Below are 20,315 nucleotides of genomic sequence, written 5' to 3' on the forward strand. Positions count from 1 at the left end.
TTGAGCTGAACTTGATCTGAGTGCAGTGGCTACAACTCCCTGTGTGCCTTCTGTGAGGTCCAAACTCCCTGTGAATCCTCATCAGCCATGAGGGCTGGGTAATGATCTATGTCTAGACAGCCATGCCACATCAGCTTTAGACTTGCATTTTGATGCCTGAGAGATTGAGGCATCTGTAAGGGTTAACTCAAGCTGCAAGGCACTGCCTAAGTTTTACAGATGGTGTGAGTGCAAGAACGAACCTCAGACTGGCTTGGCAGTGCACAGAGATAACTTTACATAATTCCCTGCAGATGTTGCTGCAGAATGGTTTTAATAATGAATTGTGAAGTTGAGCTCAACTCCAGCATGGAGGGAAAACTCAAAGGCAATGTTTTGTTCTGTATTTCAAAAGCAAGTTTTCTAACAACGTTTCTGTGATGTTCTGGGTTGGGAAAGATGGCAGGGGAGGGGACAAGAGTTAGTTTATGCCATTATAGCTCTGACTTTGCAAACAAAGGCCAATCTGGCTAATTTGCAGACTGTGAACCCCATGAACCTTGAGGAGGGGTTGGGGAAAGTAGAGGGAAAGGGTGGTGGTACCAAATTGCAGCTGCCCTAATGCAAGTACTTCATGATCAGCTCGGTAAAGTTCTGCAGTTCATGGTTGTCATGCAAGAACTCCATTGTGGAACTTGTCTGCACTTCAGCCATTTTCTGCTAAGAGTCTGTCAATTCTTGCACTATGCTGTAATTTCCTTTCTGTAGGGTTATGGCTTAGATGTGCCATCATAATTCAGATTTTCGCCTCATAAGGAGTGAGCGGCTTCTGCAATGTCTGTTCAGCTACTTCTAGACATTGCACGTCTTGCTTGTGAGCATCCATTTTCGACTTTGCTGCTGGGGGTGCTGCTGGAAGTTTCTCAGGCTTCTCAGTTGTTCAGGCTGTTTAAGTGAAACATTCGTGGGTTTTTTTGTTGTCTTTTTTTCTGTGGACATGCTATTCCAATGAACTGCATTGAAGTCTTTCTTCTGTCCCTTCTGAGAAGCCAGCTTGAGAAGAGAATTTCAGAGTGAGGGCTGGTTTTCCCTGAACCTGGACAGAGGCTGCTGATTTCTCAGTAGGTTGTGTAGGTTTCTTGTTTATACTTTACCCTTGCACATAGTTCATAAAGGAAATCTTTAGAAATAAATTTAACTTTTATAAGCCTGTGGTGATTAGAAGCTTTAATCTTAGTGATGGCTCGAAGAATCAAAGCAGCTTAAAACCTCACTTAGACTGTTGTGTGCTCTGTCTACATATTGCAATATATTTGGTTGAGTTACTTGACTGTAATCTACCTCAAATGTGACTTGACCTCCAACTGGTACATGTGAGCCTGTTCACAAGAACATGGGATTCGTGAGGTCTCCCTGCTGAGGCCTTTCAGGGGCTGGGGATGTCGGCAGGAAGGCACAGTGATACATGGGAGGCATGTGTATGCATGCCCAGGTGTGGTGGTGAGATGTTGTCTTTTAGCAGGGAGCCCTGTTTAAATGGATGGAGGCTCAGCTACACCTTGGCTCCAAACACAAGACCTTAAGCTCCACTTCGAGGCCACAGTACAGCTCAGTGAGCCAGACCCAAGGAGCTGTATTGCGAAATGGGCTAGCGCTGGTTTGGCATCAAGGCCGTGCAATCCAGCCTTCCAAAGACTGTTTAACCATGGTTTGACTTTGGCCCAAGCACACATTTGAAGTATAGGCAAGCCCTTTTTGTGCAATTGTGTTTAATTTTTTTTCTGCGTTTAGATAAATTATTCCAATCTAATTGATATAAGCTGAAAGCCAGCTTCTGACATTTTTTGCCTAATTATAACTGTATGTTAAACTGTGCTTGCTACCCATGTCAATACATTACTAGTAAAATAAGGAGCAACCATGAAGATGTGTTTTTGAAACAGTCTGGCAGATCTTGCATGTTCACTGCTATGGGCTTCGTGGCAGGAGAATCCACCCCCTGCTGAGGAAGAATAACTAAATTTAAACTTTCCAACCATGAGCGTTGTGAAGCAAAATTTCCAAACCTCTGCTGGGCCAGAAAATGGAAAGCCATGTCTGAGTTTTGAGAGTAAATAAATAGAACTACCTAGCAGCTGTGTGCTGGCGAGTTAGGGGTTTGGTGCTCGGGGCACATTGTCTGTCTGCCGCAGGCCCCAGGGAGGAAAATGGAGATTTGTAACTGCTGCCCTCTGGTAAAATCTTCCGTGACGGGACTTGGAACAAACTTGGGTGACTTTTAGGATGAACACTTGAGCATTGTTTCAGTTGGTCTATTTAATTTTTTTTAATTATTTTTTTAATTATGGTTTTAAATTTCAATAAAGTTGCATGGCAGTTCTTACTGGGCCCAAGGCTGTGGCCTGCTGGCTGTGGGAGGGCTGCATCACTGTCGCACTACTTGGGGCTCTGCCCCACCGTAAATTAACTAGTTTCTGTGCCTCAACTATTTACAAACCAAGCAAGCTCATCCCTGCCTTGCTCATCACAGTCAGGCTTGGGAATCTCCTGTAAATTATTTTGGTTTTATGACAGACTTAAAAATCTGTAAACTCTTTTGAGCTGCATGTACAGAGATAGTAATTTTCTCAGCTTCCTTTGGGAAGGCTGAAAGACTGGTGTTGAGCAATATTTTGTTTTGTCCTGGCAAAGCAACTTGCATTTTTAGAGGAGACTGGAGGATTGCAGAAAATCATAATGAAACCAGAAATGGTTTTCTTGCTTGGCTTTCTGTTGTCCTGTACCTGAACCCTCACCTTACCTGAATGGAGCAGAATCTAAGTTGTGCTTATATCCGAGAGCAGCAAACTCTTGGGTGAGTAAGTCTACATGAAAACCAGTGGAGGATTCAATAAATCAATGTAGCCAAGCAGGAAAGAGGCAAGGGTAGTTAAATGTTGGGATGCCTTTAACCTAAATGTGGCTCACCTATAATTTTATTCATCTATCCATGGATAGGACCTAAAGGTTGTATCTATGTAGTTCACGAATACTTAATATTTTTTTATATAATGGCAGAAACTTAGATGTTCAGGTGGGAAGACAAATGGTGGTTATGGTCTGAAGTCACATTTCAGTTATCTTTTCTCTCTTATTTCTTCTCTGTGCAGTGTTTTGCAGCTTCCCAGGGCACTGAATTCTGGTCATGTTTGTTGAACACCAACTGTGGTGACAAGTGCTCTAGAAGCACTTAGTATTTTGTATTCTGTTCTGAAATCTATGCCCTTCTACTAAAGTCCTTCCTTATAGTGATTTGACTTCTGTGACACCTTATAGTAGGATTTGTGCAATGTTTGTGCTATTTCAGATACGTTAATATATACATACACATACAAAGTGTTTTGATACTGTAGATGTACATGTTGTGAGGATTGCTCTGAGAAACTGAATTGGAGAACTCAAATCAGAGTTGTCATGGACAGGCTTCATGTTTCTTAAAATAAACTGGTTTGCTCCATTGCAACCCTTTTTTACGTGAGGTCTGCCTGCACACTCTTTTACCACTGTGAGATTATCTGATGGAAATGGTATCATAGGACTAAGCCCCCTCTCTGTCCAGGAGACTGTAGAATAATTTAAACCTGCACCCAAGCTGCTTACTCTATGCCACCTTCTGAGTAGCATCTTGCTGTTCTTGTTCCTCTTACTATTAATTGAGCAATTTATTTTGCTTCTTTTTGTAGGTTGGTGGTTTGTGAGCACAGCAGAAGAGCAGGGCTGGGTCCCTGCTACGTACCTGGAATCCCAAAATGGAACCAGAGATGACTCTGACATCAACACATCCAAACTTGGGGAAGGTATGGAAAGCTTATTGTTATAAAAGGAAAGCTGGTATTTGCTTGCTTTGCTTTCCCCCCCATAGGAAAAATTTGAAAACTCTTGCTGCCACTTGTGGCTGTTAATCCAGTGCAGTAAGCTCTTCTACTATCATGTATCAGTAAATAAATTGTTGCAGAAGAAACTGAAGTACCATGCCTGTGATCCCTTTGTGACCCCCTTGGGCTGTCAGTGTGACACAAGGTTCAAAAGCTGAAATGATGCTCATTTAACTACTCTAAAAAAAGCATACAAACAACTTATGTGCAAGTCTAAGCAGTAAGTTCTGGTAGAGGTCTTGGACTCTCATGTCCATAGAAGGGGAGAACTTGCATGGCTTGTGTGCAAAAATTATACAAGTGAGAGCTTTTAATTGGCAGAAGATGCTCGTTAGAGCCACAGGCCAGTAAAAGGAGTGAGTTTTAACTAATGGTTGCTTCTCATTACAATTTTTTTAATTGATCCTCAAAACTAGTTTCACTGCTGTTTGCTGTGGTCTGTGATTGTGTGGCAAGGTAATTTTATTTGATGTGGTCTCATTCTGTTAAAACTGAGATGCCATTTTTCATGTATATGTATTTAGCTGCACTGTTTTTTGGCTAAAAATGCTTAATTCAGGTTCCAGAATGGAATAGCATAACCTCACATATTCCTCTGTTCCGTTATGGAAGACTAACCACATCTTAATGGACTTCTCATGTAGCAACTGTGTACAAAGGACACTTATGATTATTTCTCCATTCTAATTAATCCCTTAATATATTTTTAAGTGCTCTTGATGTGACACTTATGTAGGGTGTTTGTGGAAACTCAGCTGATCTTTCCTTAGCACAGTCAGGAGACTTCGAGATGTGTTGGGGTGACCATCTGCCTATTAAAATAGTACAGAGGCAAAACATAACTTTGTGCTGGGCCCCAAGGGTGACATCTGTGGCTTATTGAAATCTTTGGCTCTGTAACTCATTTTTCCCTGCTCAAAGCTACTAATATCCTGGGTCACTTAGGGTTTAGAGACAGACTGGCTGTAGACTGGCAGGCTGGGAACCAGTCTGGTATGATGCAACATCTTAGCGGATGTAAAAGTGGTTAGTAAGGTTTCCCTGGTAGTAAAGAACAAAAATTTACTGCTCTTTTCTGAAAGAGTTGAAGAATGCCTTGTCTGTTTGTCTGTAGCTTCCTCCCTTTTCCTGACTCTTAAATATAGTGCATGCTTGACAGCCTTATTGCTTAAACTGCTTTCATTTCAAGCTCTCCTCCGCCTCTCATCTTGCCCTCTGTAGTGTACTCTGCACAAGGCTGTTGCCACACAGCAGTCTTTCCTGGGTAATGGAAAATCCATCAAATGTTCCTTATCTTTTTCCTCTTTGTCCTCTTTAATCCTTAGACTGCTCTTCTCAGCTGTGGTCAGCAGTTGGGCTCCCTGCCTTACTCCAAATCCAGATATGCTGAAGCCTGAGAGTGTTCTTCCCTTTCTGTTTGGTTACATCTTGGTGACAAATCTAGTTGCATTACCTCGGCGGCTGCTTTGATGTGCCTCAGCTTTTGCTTGCTTTTCAGTAACTTTCTTTTATGTAGTTATTAACTACATAAGCTGAGATGTCTTTTCTTTGTTTTTCCCCTACTCCAGTTCTTTTTCACTTAGGCTATTATCCAGATTCCATAAGTGAGGAAAGAACAATTCAAATTCACTGTCTTAAAGAGAAGTGTATAGAAGTTAATGTACATACACAGAAAACTACCAGGTGGGAGAGAAGGGCTCCAATTTAACTGAGGAAGAAGGCACGTTAAGTGGATTAAGTGCCCTAGGCCCTGGATTTAGAGTTCACACAAGTTTCAGAGTGACGCCTGGAGATGTTGACTTCCTGCAACTGTGCAATCTGTGCTCTGCCTACTTTGAAAGGGTAGAAACACTGATGTAGGGAGCTTTCTGTATCAGCCTCTTGGCCCTCTCCATTTGCAGTGGGCCTGGAAGAAGTCCACAAGACCAGGCAGACCCAGAGGTCTGCTCTCCTGTGGCAGGCCCTTGTAAAGATAAGGAGGTGCTGAATGCAACTTACTAATAATGCTGCCTGTACATAGCAGTAATATTTCCACATGTCTCTGTTTAAATAGCGTGGTCCCTGAGAAAGACAAAAGTGTTTCCTCCCTGTGTCTGAGCCTGCACATCTTTTGTCTGACAAGAGCAGACAGTCAACTGCTACCTGGGCCTGTGTTTAGACCAACACCGTCTTACAAGGCTTGGAAAACATTCAGAAAGCAATCTAAAGAAACATTTGCAGCCCCAGGAGCTGTTAAAGTAAACATCTAAAAATGGTCTCTGGAAAAGTTTAGACACTTGTTGATAAATAACCTATCTGGTGACTAACGGTGGCATGACCAGCCAAGTCCAAGCCTGGGATAAAATGGCAAAATTCAGTATTGTTGAGGAGAAAAAAACTGAATTCTATAAAAGCATCATTGTGATATAAAAGGGCTATTATTTGGAACAGTCACATGTTGTGAAGAGGACACTGTGGTGGATCTGTGTGACCCACTGTGTTCAAGGGGTACTTCTGGATGGCTGGAATCCTCTGAACTCCTGGTGTGAGCAAGGAGCTGCGGATGACTACTGTGTTGATGCCTGAAGCACACTTCTCCCCCTTCCACACCCCTCCTTCCCACAAGCCTTTAATTTCAACATTTTTCATCTCCTCCCTTCTTGTGTAGAAACCTCCTAATGCAGTCAGCCTTACTCTGAATTTAGCTTTAGCTTCTCTCTGCTATAATCTGTAGGTCTTGTGAGGTGTCTTGTGCTGCCTCCTGTGTAGCATGTGTGTAACTGGCAGTGTACTGTCCTGTTGATTTGGAGAAAGCCACCAGGTTAAACCAATTGGTAAGAAAAAAGACTACCACTTAAGGAATGAAGACAGCTCATCCTCTGTGCCACCATGGGCTTCCAAGAGGGTCACTGAGTTCCTTTTGCCAAAAACACAATGATCTATAAACTTGAAATCCAGCTCCTGAAAATTTTTGGTTCTTCTTCTCTTTGACCCCCATTGGATCAAAGAGAAATACAGAGTACCACAAACTAGACATTGTATCTGTTCAGCACCACTCACCATACCTTCACCTTGGGTGACTAGGGAAGTTTTAGGCATTGCAACAAAGGAGAAATTAACAAGAGTGAGCTAGGTGCAGAAGTCTAGTCTAAGCCACTGGCAGATAGAACAAGAAGGCAAAAGCCATGTTTTGGGGAAGTTATTAGGTTTTTTTAACTTGTTCAGCTAATCATTCCCCATTCAAATATTTTTGTGTGCTGACTGCCTACAGAACATAGTTCTAGAAAGCAATGATGTCTGCTGTCATAGGGGTGTATTCCCCAAACGAGTGCACATAAACAGAACTGGATGTGAACAGCATCCCAGCCTCACTAACCAAATGGTTGTGTTTACACCCTAGTGACAGCTGAAGTGTAGTTTCTTGCATTGCTTTGTGGCAGCACCTTGCAGTAGTTGCCAAACTGGCATGGAAGCCCTTGAATGGAAAAAGCAAAGTCTTTGTTTGTTTCTCTGCCAGTCCAATGGTTTCCGTGTCATTCACACCTTCACAAGCAGAAGGAACTGAGTACAGTTCAATGTGTGTGATCCAGAAAACAAATGGTGTCCTCTGTGCACAGCTGCTCTCACAATGCCATTTCCTTGAATGTCTTTGTTTATATTTTAAGCATAAATTATTGTTTCAGTGTGTAACTAATTCTCAGGTCTAGCTTGTTAGCTTCTTGAGCCTGCTCAGTAATTGCAAGATTAGGTTTTTCTTTATATTAGTAATCAATATGTTATGAATTTGCTGCGACAGTGATTATGAGTCACGTGTTGCAAGCAAGGAGACATCACTTTTCACTTGGGTTCCGTTCCTGAGGGTTGTTGTTTCAAGTGAACTTGCATATGAGAAGCTGCCTTTCCCCCCACACACACCCTGAATCTTGTTTTTAGTGTGATTATTTGCTTAGAAGGTTGAGAACCATATTGTGGTTTATGTCATATGCAATAGACCGAATTCTCCAGAGATCATGCAGCCTAACTAGGAAACAGCAATGATGCTGATCTGTCATGGAGTCATAGAATGGTTTGAGCTGGAAAGGACTTTTAATATAATCTAGTTCCAACCACCCTGCATGGACAGAGACACCTCCCACTAGACCTGCAGCCTACTTGGACAAGATGCTCTCTTGTGTAGCTTGTTTCGGGGTGTATGTCTTTGTATGGCTTTTAAGGAAAGCCAATAGCGAGGGTGACAATTTGTTACAGTTCTAGGTGGTTCATGTTGCTAAGGCTCAAGAAGCTAACTTGTTCCACTGTAATACATAAACTAAAACAAAGTTTCTGCATCCCACCTAACCTAACCCATTCCTACTAACAAGACCAGTGCTTGTAAATACCATGTTTTGTTTTTGTTCCTCACCCTCCTATCATTTTTTGTGTTTCTTTTGTTTTTGTTTCCATCCACGTTCCAAACTAGTTTCTAAGCGACGCAAGGCTCACCTGAGACGCCTGGACCGGCGATGGACGCTGGGCGGGATAGTCAACAGGCAGCAGAGTCGAGGTGAATTAATAGCTTCCTATGGCACCAGCCCCTCAGGGTGCACCAAACGCCACACTGCAGCTTTGGCTCTTGTGTGCCAGGGTCTGCACCTTTGGCATCCTGACAGGAGGAGGCCAAAGCTCCAGAGTTCAGATGTGGATTTCATACATGACAGCTCGAGGGTGTCTGTGAGCCAGGGTTAGGCGCTGCAAGACCTGGAGGCTGGTAACCAAGGGTAACTCTGCAGTCTGACAACTTGTGCTGCTTGAAGAAGCTCACATCTGTTGTGTTTTAACTTTGGGCATAAGGAATGCCAAAAACCCATGGTCAGAGATGTACGCACTGGAAAAGTGCTTGGTGTGGAAAGACGAGAATCATTCCAATTTCAGTCCCTTTCTTCCTTGCAAGCAGTGCTTGGTAGTAAAGACAGTCTTCTTCAGAAGTTCTGGGAGCTTTTGGTGTCAGTCATAGATGTTTAAAATACCACCACTAGCAGCATTTTTTTCTTTTTTCTTTTTTTTTTTTTAATTTAGCTTTGTGGGCTTGACAGGCAGCATGGTGGACTGGGAGGGGGGAACATCTTGTTCTGAAGCTGAATTTGGGTAAGGTCTGAGGAATCTTCCAAACCAAGCATTTCTCTGGTACGTGTGAATCATCTTTCCCAGAGTAAAGGTACCTTTCCATCCCCTTCTTGAAAGATTGTCCAGATGTGGTACTCATTGCACTTTAAAAAGAAAGGAGGTGAGGGGGAGAAGCACCATTTGCACCTCTGTGTAACTTTCAGACAGCCTTACTGAGGGAATGGAATCAAATGCGAGCACAAAAGAAGCTTCCCAGTTGAGGAAAAGATGCCTTTTCCTACTAGGCAGAAAATGTACTTTTAAAGTAGTAAATAGAACTTTTCCTGGATTTGGTGACAGTTCTATACACAGACTTCTGTGTGTTGAGCACTTACAACTTTTCAGTGACTTTTCACCTTTGCTTGAGGAAACCAAAATAACAAGAGGAGTGTTCTTTCTACTGTAGATTGACCCTGCAGCAACTGCAGAAGACAAGGTCTTGCCTCTTGGCCACCAAATACACCCTGAAAGTACAAAAAAAAACTACCCGTAAGCACACATGCTGGGTTGTGAAAAAGAAGTTGTGCATACTTCTGTACCCCAAAAGCTTGGGAGCTACTTTTTTTGCAGTGTCAAACTCTGCCAGATACTTCCTGGCGATGCAACTGGGAGAATTTCTGGGAATCAGTTTTTTAAACAATCTGTTTACTAGTTTAAACAAATATGTCCTTTCATATTCAAACAGTACTGCAAACAAAGCTCTGTACAATATTAAGACTGCATGATCAGTCACTTAGCATAGTCAACTGCTAAATACTCAAGTACCTAAATTGCATTCCCAGGTTTTCCCTCTTGCACTCTTCTGCCCACCATTTGTGTGCATCTTCTCCAGACCTGTCCTCTGACCAGTGTTACAGTGTCTTCCCTGGCAGACATCCACACCACAGGCTCCCCTAGGCTCTTCCATCCCTCCCTTTTTCTTGCTACATAAGAGTTTCTTCCCTATTAGGCCCAAGCAATGCTGGGGTTTTGAGTGTGTTGTGAGAATACATGCTTTATCTCAAACTGAATCTCAGCATTTGAACTTGGCACATCTCAAGGTTTGGGACACCCTCCATGATTGAGCTGCTTATATAAGCTCTCTCCAATGCATTTCAGCCACAGGATGACTAAAAATAAGTTGTTTAATGTCATCTGAAATAGTAAGTTAGGGAGCTTTTACAGAAGCAGACTTATTGAAGTAAAGAAAGTTATTTGAGTACTCGGGGACAGGTTGGAGACCCTGGCTTTGTCATTTGGCATAGCTGCAGCCTGTACAGACATCTACCCCTTCTAAACTGCAGTTGTTGAAACAAGTCTGGGTATGTGGCCCACTGCTGTCTACTAGATCACAGTTTATGTGAGGTCAGGAGGGATTCTTTCTCCCTTCTTTCCCTCCCATCCCAGCCCAAAAGACTTCTAACAAGGCCAAATTTGGGTGGGTTTGCACTGAAATGACAGAATGCATGAAGTGCACACATGCACCCCCTGCCAACCTTCAAGTCCCTGCTCCAAAGCACAGAAGAACTAGAGCTGCTCAAAGGGGAGGTTGCCAGAATTGTTCCACTCAGGCAAAACAGTTTCCCCTCCCCCACTTGGCCTCTTTCTTGGAAATAAATTCAATTAAACATTTTGGCTGAAATTCTTCCCACCCAGCAATATTCTGCTTGAGATAGTCCCTGCTGTTGGAAGGGTTAGCTCCAAGAGTTCACTGGAGTTTAAAAGCAAGCTTTAAAGGATGCTTCCATTTATATTTATGCTTCGATACCACTAATAAGCATAGTTACTGATTAGGTCTATGACAGAACTACTTAAAAACCAGAACTGAAGGAATTAAGCATTGTTTCTCAAGGCCAGGATTTTCTTAAATGAGTTGGATATTAAAAATACTGGAAAAGCCTGAGTGTGGAAGGGAAAGGTGTTTGCTTCTGTTACAGACTGCCTAATGGGGCAGACTTATCAGGGGTAACATATGGCTTATTTATTTCTGTCCTTTCCAAAACCATTTGAAGAGGCTAAGCATCCCTGAACTTCAGATATTTGGGAGCAGTGTTACCAGGTCTGCGAATAAGAAAGATGGAAGACAAATTATTGAATATCACAGTAGTGCTCCTTTTTTAAAGCTGAAAAAAAAAATCTGCAATGAGAACAGCTGTAGTGTGTTTTTGCAAAGAGAAACAGATGACATTTGTTGCTGAACTTTTCTCTTTAAAATAGTTCATGGTGTGCCCAGATCTAAGAGATTACATTGGTTAATGTTTCTTCTGTAGCTGCAGAACTTGATTTTTTTAGAATGTTAAATGTTTTAAATGTGGTCCATTTTCTAAACATTTGTCTCTGCTTTACAAAACTCCAGTAATACAAATATGAATTGCCAGGAGAAGCCTGAACATTTTTAGTTTTTCTCACTCCTGACATTTGTTAGACCTGCAAGCTGCAGAGTTTGTCTTCTCTTTTACCAGTTAAAAAACTAGTCCTACACATGCATTTATTTGGAACTGCCCCCGGAAGAGAACTTAGGATTGTTTACAGGCTAATTTCTTCTTGAGAAGTCATTTGTGCTATTTCAGTTTGATTCATAAAAGTCAGGGTTTACACTCTTGTTGTATATGACAGATGTTTGACAGAAGTTATTGTTGCTTTGGTTTTGTGCTCAACACTTTCAACTGGAACTATTACAATGCAGGAAAGTATTTTAAAGATACTGACAGAGCAGCTTTAGACTTAGTTTGTTCTTTTTATTTTTATTTTTTTTCCTCTCCTCTGTGCTCCAAGGCAAGTAGTAAATTTTTATTGCCCCTTGCTGGTTAAAGAAAGAGCATATGCAATACAGAACTCTTCAGAAGAAGTGTCATTATTGTACTTTTCTGTCTGTTGGCATGAAGCTTTCTGTTATTTAAAAGAAAAAGAGGAGAGGTTGGAGGAAGAGGAACAAAGGCTGAAAAGCTCCTGTCCGCAGATGAATATGCCTGATAACTGTGGACAGCTATTTTCTCTGCGAATATTTAGACAAGTAAAACAAAGTCCATGTTGAATTAATGCATTGCTTTCTGGAACAGCAAGACTTTTTCCAAAAGCAGGTCTGACAAAAGGGGGGTGGAGCAGAGGAGCGGGGGAGGGTGAGCACGGACTGCTGACTGAGGGGAAAGTATTTTGAAAGAAAATTCTTCTGTGGTTTGGAAGATGTAGGGTTGGGGCTGTTGCATTTTCCTGAGAAACTGTTAATTGGCTAATTTCTAGTCCAATTCCCCCCTGTCCCACCCCTACCAGCATTTTAAACAAGGATAGGGTCACAGAAAGTTTGGGGGTATGTACAAACACCACCTGGGCACCCTTACTTGCTTGGATCCTGAAGTGCTGCAGATAAATTCCACGCTTATTTATGGAGGCAGAAAAGAGAAAACTTATAAAATATAGCTGAAGGAGAGTTATGCAAAACAGGGTGCTCAGAAGTTGGAAGCAGAAATGTATGAGTGCTGGCCATTTGCCTGGGAGAGATGAGGTTGATTATGCAGGACTGGAAACGTGCATGCTATTTTAGCTGCTTACAGGCAAGGTTCCTCTCCCAAGTAGTTATAGCCTAAACAAAGAGAAGGAGATCTGTGCTTCAAAGGAGCCTGGGGAAGTGGCAATTTGGCATGCGTCTTATTACGACCAAAAAGTTTTTCACAGTGGAAAGTGATATTTATATGGTATTTTTAAAAGCTTTTAGAGAAGGACTAAAAGTAAGCTTGTTGGGCAAGGCAGGAAATCAGGGTAGGTAAGGCTTATTTTAGGAAGGATTTGGGAGTTTCAGGTTATTTGATGTCGCAAGGAAGGAGCCTACTGAGATTGATGAGACATCATAAGAAAGCTGAGTGGGAAAAGAGAGGATTTGGAGGAGTGGGAAATCCAAAGGGAGCCAAATATGTGAGAGTGTGTAGGATATTAAAGCAAGGCACAGCACACAGGCTTGAAAATTCAATATGTGACAAACAAATTGGTTGTACACTTGAGGAGTACCCGAGTGTTGCTGTGCCAGGAGCTTGGGCAAGAGCAATGTGCTGAAAGGCTGGGAAGGGAGCAAAGGAGGCAGGAGGTGGCTGTAGTGGCTGGGCATTGAAGGGCTATAGCAGTGAGAAGCAGCAGTGATAGAAGATTTTGAAGATGTTGGAGAAAGGAACTGTTACCTTGGTGATAGACTATGAGGAATCTGAAGTAGCCAGTGCCTAGCGAATCAGGAAGATTGAATAAGGAAGATTTGGAAAATGCTACTGAAGGTCTGTGTTACAACTCGAGCGGTAAAACCCTAGGTCTGCTTTCCTCGACCTGACAGTAAGTGTAAATCCAGACAGACAGAGGAAGGACCAAGCTGCCTTCTCAAGACACCTCATAACTTTAATGTGTAGTATGTGTGTGTACAAGCACACATGTAAAATGTGAACTCAAGAGTCCAGCGCAGGGCAGCAAAGATGACTGGGGGATTGGAGCATCTCTCTTAGGAGGAAAGGCTGGGAGAGCTGGAACTCTTTAGCCTGGAGAAGAGAAGACTGAGGGGAGACCTTATTAATGCCTCTAAGTATCTAAAGGGTGGGTGAAAGGAGGATGGAGCCAGACTCTTTTCAGTAGTTCCCAGCGACAGGACAAGGGGCAACAGACACAAGCTGGAACATTATAAGTTCCATTTAAATATAAGGAAAAGCGTCTCTACGATGAGGGTGACAAAACACTGGAACAGGCTGCCCAGAGGTGTTGTGGAGTCCCATTCCCTGGAGATACTCAAGACCCACCTGGATACAGTCCTGTGTGGTGGGCTCTAGGGGATCCTGCCTTAGTGGGGTAGTTGGACTAGGTGATCTCTAGAGGTCCCTTTCAACTCTGATGATTCTGTGATTCATCTTAGCTGTTTTAAGGTTCTTCCTGTGGGAGATGTGTCTCAGTAGGTCACCTGATAGGTGAAATGCTATGCCCAATGTCTAGAAATCCTTTGAGATTCCCCTTTTACTAGTAGACAGAAATACAGCAGGTGAAAAAAAAGAAAACCTATTTGGGAATACACTGATTAAAGGGAGTATGATGGCATGCATACATCTGCTGGCTCTTTAATTACAAGATGTAATCCTACTCAGAAAAAACACAGTGTACTATTGTAATGGTCTGATATCAAAAAATAAATGTAATTGACATTAAGTCCACCTAAGCTTTAACAAGTTAAATGTAGCATCCCTAGTTTTTCTGCAGCCAGTATGTTGTATCATAGCCATTGAAGAGGCTGGGCAAGATGGAAGAAATATTTCAGTCCTCACTACACTGGCTGCAAAGATGACCTTTGACTACTTAATGAGCATTTCCAAGGAGCCTACATGTCATCTTTTTCTGTTGTAAATCATGATAGTTTAAAAGCTGTGTTAGAAACCCTGTCTATGCAAAAAGTTGCAACTTAAAATACGTAAGATGTGTGGGCACTCTTAAGTTATCCTAGCCTGATTTTAGATCAAGTTTTATGTGGATTTCCTTAACTCTTCTTCCAGCAGTCTCAGAAATAGGATTCTTTCCTCAAAATGAAGTAAAAATGCATTGAAACTGGCCTGGCTTAGTACAGAGAAAAAATTTACATAAAATTTGTGGTGCCACCACTAAAAGAACCAGTCACACCTTCCTCAGCATCTTCCCTTCTCATTATGCTCCTACAGATCTACAAAGAACCAAGCCACACTTAGGGTCATACTGACTTTTTCTGAGTCATGTTGGCTTCAAGTCTATCTCACAGCAAATTCTTGAACTATGCAAGCAGAGATGGCCAGTGCGAGGCAAGACGAAGGAGAAGGGAATAGCCTCAGTTGCTGCAACACTGGTTGTGGATTTATAAACTGTGTTTTTTAAGCAGCTTTTTAAATTTAAAGCTATTGCTATTTGCATATAGGAAAAGCTCAGCTTGGCAGAACACCGTTATGATTCTGAAAGGGATGCAAAATGGTTGTGTTCACAGAATTTTTTGAGTTGGAAGGGACCTTAAAGATCATCGAGTTCCAACTCCCCTGCATGGGCAGAGACACCTTCCACTAGAACAAGCTGCTCAGAGCCCCATCCAACCTGCCCTTGAACACCTCCAGGGATGGAGCCCCCACAACATCCCTGGGCAGCCTGTTCCAGTGTCCCACCGCCTTTACACTGAAGAATTTATGCCTGATCTCTAACCTAAATCTCTCTTCTTTCAGCTTAAAACCATTACCCCTTGTCCTGTCACTGCAAGCTCCTGTAAAAAGACCCTCCCCAGCTTTCCTGTAGGCTCCCTTCAGGCACTATGAGGTCCCCCTGGAGCCTTCTCTTTTTCAGGCTGAGCAATGCCAACTCCCTCAGCCTGTTCTCATAAGAGAGGTGCTCCAGCCCTTGGATCATTTTCGTGGCCCTTCTCATCTGTTGATGGTTTGGCATTTTTTTCCTCCTAATAGCCATGGAAGGCCATTAGATGTCTGTGGCTTGTGAAGGAGTGACTGGCTTCCTTGTACAGGGTCTGCTGAACATAGCACGATTGTGCACATCTGTACAAATCACATCGTATAGACAGGTGTAATGCAGGGCATGGTACAGCTCAAGTGCTTTGTCCTGTGTAGATGCACATCCCAGCTGGGCTGCAGCAGCCTCTGCTATGCTTGCTAGAGGGAAATCTCAGTTGCTAGAAAACGCCCTCTCTGTAGTATTGTGGTCTGTTACAAGGACATGGGAACTACTGTCAACACTGTTTTCCTGGTGATCCACCAGGCTGTGTGTCTATACTTCAGCCTCTGCTGTCTTTCTTCAAGACACTTTAGGTAGAACCAGAATTAAAGTGAAGCCTGCCTTTCTTTGGGGAATAGGAAAGGAAGGAGAAAAAAGACAGATTGATAGGGAAGTGAGGCTTTGGACTAACTAGTGGACTGAGTGCTGGGCTGCCAGGGTGTCTGGGAGGGCTGGTCGTAACAGTGGTGCAAGTTGGGTAGTCCAAACAGTGCAGAAATTCATGTTGTGCATGTTTTAAATAGTGTTTGTGTTCAGGGAGGGGTGAGAATGACACATACTAATCCTTTCCTTCCAAGCTAAATGGGTTGCAGTTGGATAATGCATTATGTGACAGACTTGTGTCATAGCTCTTTGCCAAACAGGCTTTGCTTCTTCATGCGTGCCTTGTTCAGATTTACTAGTGCAGCTGTATTCCCAATAGAGATACCTCCTCCAGTTCAGCTGGGGAAGGTATCTTTGACCTGCAAATTAGAAGTAAAGAAAAATGAAGTTGGAAAGGTGATGGAACAACTTGTCCTTGGCACTATCTCTAGACATATCAAGGAGATGGGGGTCATCAAGAGCAGTCAACATGGTTTTACCAAGGGTAAGTCATGTTTGACTAACCTCATAGCCTTCTATGAGGAAATTACTAGGTGGATAGATGATGGTAGAGCGGTAGATGTGGTCTATCTTGATTTCAGTAAAGCATTTGACACCGTCTCCCACTGCATCCTTGTAGATAAGTTGATCAAGTATGGGTTTGATGATCAGGCAGTGAGGTGGATCAAGAACTGGTTGAAAGGAAGAAGTCAGAGAGTTGTAGTCAATGGGGCAGAATCTAGTTGGAGGCCTGTGACTAGTGGAGTCCCTCAGGGGTCGGTACTTGGACCGGTGTTGTTCAATATCTTCATCAACGACCTGGATGAGGGCACAGAATGTACCCTCAGCAAGTTTGCTGATGACACCAAGCTGGGAGGAGTGGCTGACACACCAGAAGGCTGTGCTGCCATTCAGAGAGACTTAGACAGGCTGGAGACTTGGGCGGGGAAAAACCTGATGAAGTTTAACAAGGGCAAGTGTAGAGTTTTGCATTTGGGGAAGAAAAAACGCCATGCACCAGTACAGGTTGGGGGCTGACCTGCTGGAGAGCAGTGTAGGTGAAAGGGACCTGGGGGTCATGGTAGACAGGAGGATGACCATGAGTCAGCAGTGTGCCCTTGTGGCTAAGAAGGCCAATGGCATCCTGGGGTGTATTAGAAAGGGTGTGGTTAGTAGGTCAAGAGAGGTTCTCCTCCCCCTCTATTCTGCATTGGTGAGGCCACATCTGGAATATTGTGTCCAGTTCTGGGCCCCTCAGTTCAAGAAGGACAGGGAAGTGCTTGAAACAGTCCAGCGCAGAGCCACAAGGATGATTAAGGGAGTGGAACATCTCCCTTATGAGGAAAGGCTGAGGGAGCTGGGTCTCTTTAGTTTGGAGAAAAGGAGACTGAGGGGGGACCTCATCAATGTTTACAAATATGTAAAGGGTGAGTGTCAAGGCGATGGAGTTAAGCTTTTTTCAGTGAAGACCAGTGATAGGACAAGGAGTAATGGATACAAGTTGGAGCATAGGAGGTTTAAGATGAATATCAGGAAAAATTTTTTTACTGTAAGAGTGACAGAGCACTGGAACAGGCTGCCCAGAGAGGTTGTGGAGTCTCCTTCGCTGGAGACATTCAAAACCCGCCTGGACGCCTTCCTGTGTGATGTACTCTAGGTGACCCTGCTCTGGCGGGGGGGTTGGACTAGATGATCTTTCGAGGTCCCTTCCAACCCCTAGGATTCTATGATTCTATGATTCTATGATAAGTTGGCTAATTGAACTAGTAACAGATCTCTGAGTGTCACACATTAAGAACAGAGGGGCCTCTGTGCCATTTTCAGCAGACCTTGAAGGGGAATAGGACTCTCATCCCATTATTTCCAAAGTGCAGCCTTTTAGTTGATGTATGTGCTTTGTAGCACGTAGTAAAGTTAATTCTGCCCACTTGACCTCAACGGTGAAGTTGATGTAATGGAAGCTGCAGCTGGGGAATACAAATTATACTTTTGTTTGCATTTTTTTTTTTGCTGGTAATTGTTAAGTCAAAACTTAATGAATCAAAATTAAAGACTTTCATATTCTCTGTAGGTCTGGGTGTACAACTTTGGGATGTCTGGAATAGTTCACTGACTTGTCTTTTGCACCATTGCCTTTCGTAGTATCTGAATCAAAGCAGCATAACATTGCAGATTGTTCAGTGTAACTCAGAGCAGTGTGTTTCTACTCGCTGATGCTCTGCTGATTCTCTCATTAAACCCTTCATCTGTGCTAAGTCTTTCCAGTAGCTCTGTATATATCGCTCATGAAGTGTCAAGTATTTTCTCTTACAGATTTTTGAATAGTAATCTGATATGTTGAATGCCACATCAATCCTTTGAAGTGACATATCTACTCCTCCCTTCAGCATATCCTGGTTTATACAAAACATCCAAAGGCTAGAGATAGTCTTTGAGAAGAAAAAGAGAATGACATTTTGGTTGCAAGGGGGCCCGTAGCTCCAGAATACTGTTTAAGTTACAAACCTCATGTATGTTTGTGGTATCCCCTGCACCACTGAAAGAAACCAAATGTGTGTAATCTTGGAAATGGCTGTAATTTTTGCTGTGAAAGCACTTTGCAAGGGGAAATTGTAATGGTGGCTTCCTGGTTTTGATCTGAAGGCTTAAAAATAGAACTGCTAAACAGAAATACTGTAGGACCATCTTTTCTAAGTGAACTTTTAACACTTTTTGTTGTCTTGCTTCATTGAAAAACTTCTTTTCTCTTCCGTTCTTCCATTCAGTCTTTTTTTCCCCCTCCATCTGTGTAGTGATGAATTAACTGAAAGCTCTCCTCACAAAGACAGGTAATCTTGAGTTGAAGCCACAAGACTGAAGATCTAAGCAACAGAAGCGCTCATAGGCAGGCACAGTGGCAGCTCAGAAAAGTCCACCAGTCTCACCTGTGCATCCCAGGGTCACAGCACTTGGATGGGGCTCCAATCTCCTTAGCAACTCAGTGTTTCAGTTTCTAGAGCTGGCCGGTGTCTCCATTCATTCAGAGCCACTGATAGGCAGTATTGTGTGTGATGTGTGCAAGGCAGCAAGGTGAGAGCAGCAACATGCAAAAAACATGCAGGCTCAGTAGCCCCCCAGTACCAGCTTGCAACAGGACAGAGTGCTGATCAAGTGCAGTCTCTCTCCTCAGTAAATCTGAGCAATGGTGAAAAGCTCAGGAAAGAGGCTGAAGCTCTCTCAGCTGAGGATGTGGCTTCTCCATGCAGGTGACAACTGCTTTTTCAATATACCACCTCAACAGCATGGTCTGGCCTTCCTGTTGTGTTTCAGCCTGAATGAGAGGAATTGGTGGATATCTCTGCTCTTCTACCTTGCCTTGAAACTAACTGAGGGGAAGTCCAGGAGTTAGTGACTGGGAGGAAGACAGTAATGAACAGGTAGAGCAGTGATGTGCACCCACAGGCATAGCTGGAGGCCCAGACTTTGCGTCTGCGTAAGTTGCTGGCTATTGTAGTAGCTTGTATATATCTGTTGTCCCTTCACCTGGCAAGTAATTTATTGGTATTTGGAATGGGAGGAGTGGGTTTGTATGGGGGAGGAAGGGATCTGATGTTTGGAAATTGATTGCATACTAGTTTACTCCCCAAACTTTCATTTCCCTTGAGACTCAGAAATGCTGTTGGTGTTCATGGACGGTCATTGTCTCAATTCTTTACACAGGAGAAGTCCTGCTGGAGCAGGAGTTTAGAAAGCTGTGTTCCAGTAGTGAAGACCTTGCTTGAGGCCTCCTACTCTGTCCTCTGCTAAAGGACAGTGTTTACATCCCTGAAAAGTGAGACCACACTGCCCAGCAAAAGGAGCTGAGTAGTTGCTTCTAGTTGCAGCAGGGGCTGCTGTTTATGAGGAGGAAAAATAAGATAAACAGAGAAACTTCTGTGGTAGCTGTAGCGGCAAGGGTGAATGAACTCTGATAGCCTGGATTATAAAGCAGCTTTGGTTTGGGGGAGAGACAAAGCAGGACCTTCTTCTAATGCCCAGCAAATATGTGGCTTAGCTTTTAATGTCCTAGAAAAATCCCTGGAAGTGTCTGAAGCAAGGTGTATCTGAACAGTGCTGCAGTTCTGTGCACCTCAACTGGCCCTTGGCCCTCTCCTCTCAGGGATGAGCTCTAGCTCGTCAGGCATCTTCTTGCAGTTCATTTTGGTGTTTGGGGATTTGTATGCCGTGGAAACTGGACACATAACTTCTTCAGCAGCAGTTACTTGAAAGAGAGGAGAAGATGAGTTCACCTTTACTGTGCAGAGCAGAAGCACAGCTAGGAAAACTGTCCTGTGACTTTGAAGTTGGATTTCATTAGCCAGGTTTCATTTTCCAGGCCCCATCCTGTAGTAGAATATTTCTGTGGGTAAGGTGTCATATCCTGATGGTGCTAATTACAAACTAGCTAGAATTCCTTAACATGATAAAAACTCTGAAGCAACCTGTCAAGGGAAGTTGACTAGA

General features: G+C 43.1%; 1 protein-coding gene across 4 annotated transcripts in view; it reads left to right on the top strand.

Moving 5' to 3' along the window:
- Window positions 1-20,315, top strand: part of SH3PXD2A (SH3 and PX domains 2A) — a 259,755-nt gene that overhangs the window by 215,216 nt on the left and 24,224 nt on the right. For 3 of the 4 annotated variants that reach the window (XM_051616598.1, XM_051616600.1, XM_051616602.1), the window contains 2 exons: window positions 3,702-3,815; window positions 8,332-8,415. In XM_051616598.1, the coding sequence (XP_051472558.1) occupies window positions 3,702-3,815; window positions 8,332-8,415 (198 nt within the window). The remainder of the gene's footprint in view (window positions 1-3,701; window positions 3,816-8,331; window positions 8,416-20,315) is intronic. The other variant, XM_051616599.1, reaches the window with a different exon arrangement.

Source organism: Apus apus, chromosome 4 (genome assembly GCF_020740795.1).
Source record: "Apus apus isolate bApuApu2 chromosome 4, bApuApu2.pri.cur, whole genome shotgun sequence".
Classification (NCBI taxonomy): Eukaryota; Metazoa; Chordata; class Aves; order Apodiformes; family Apodidae; genus Apus; species Apus apus.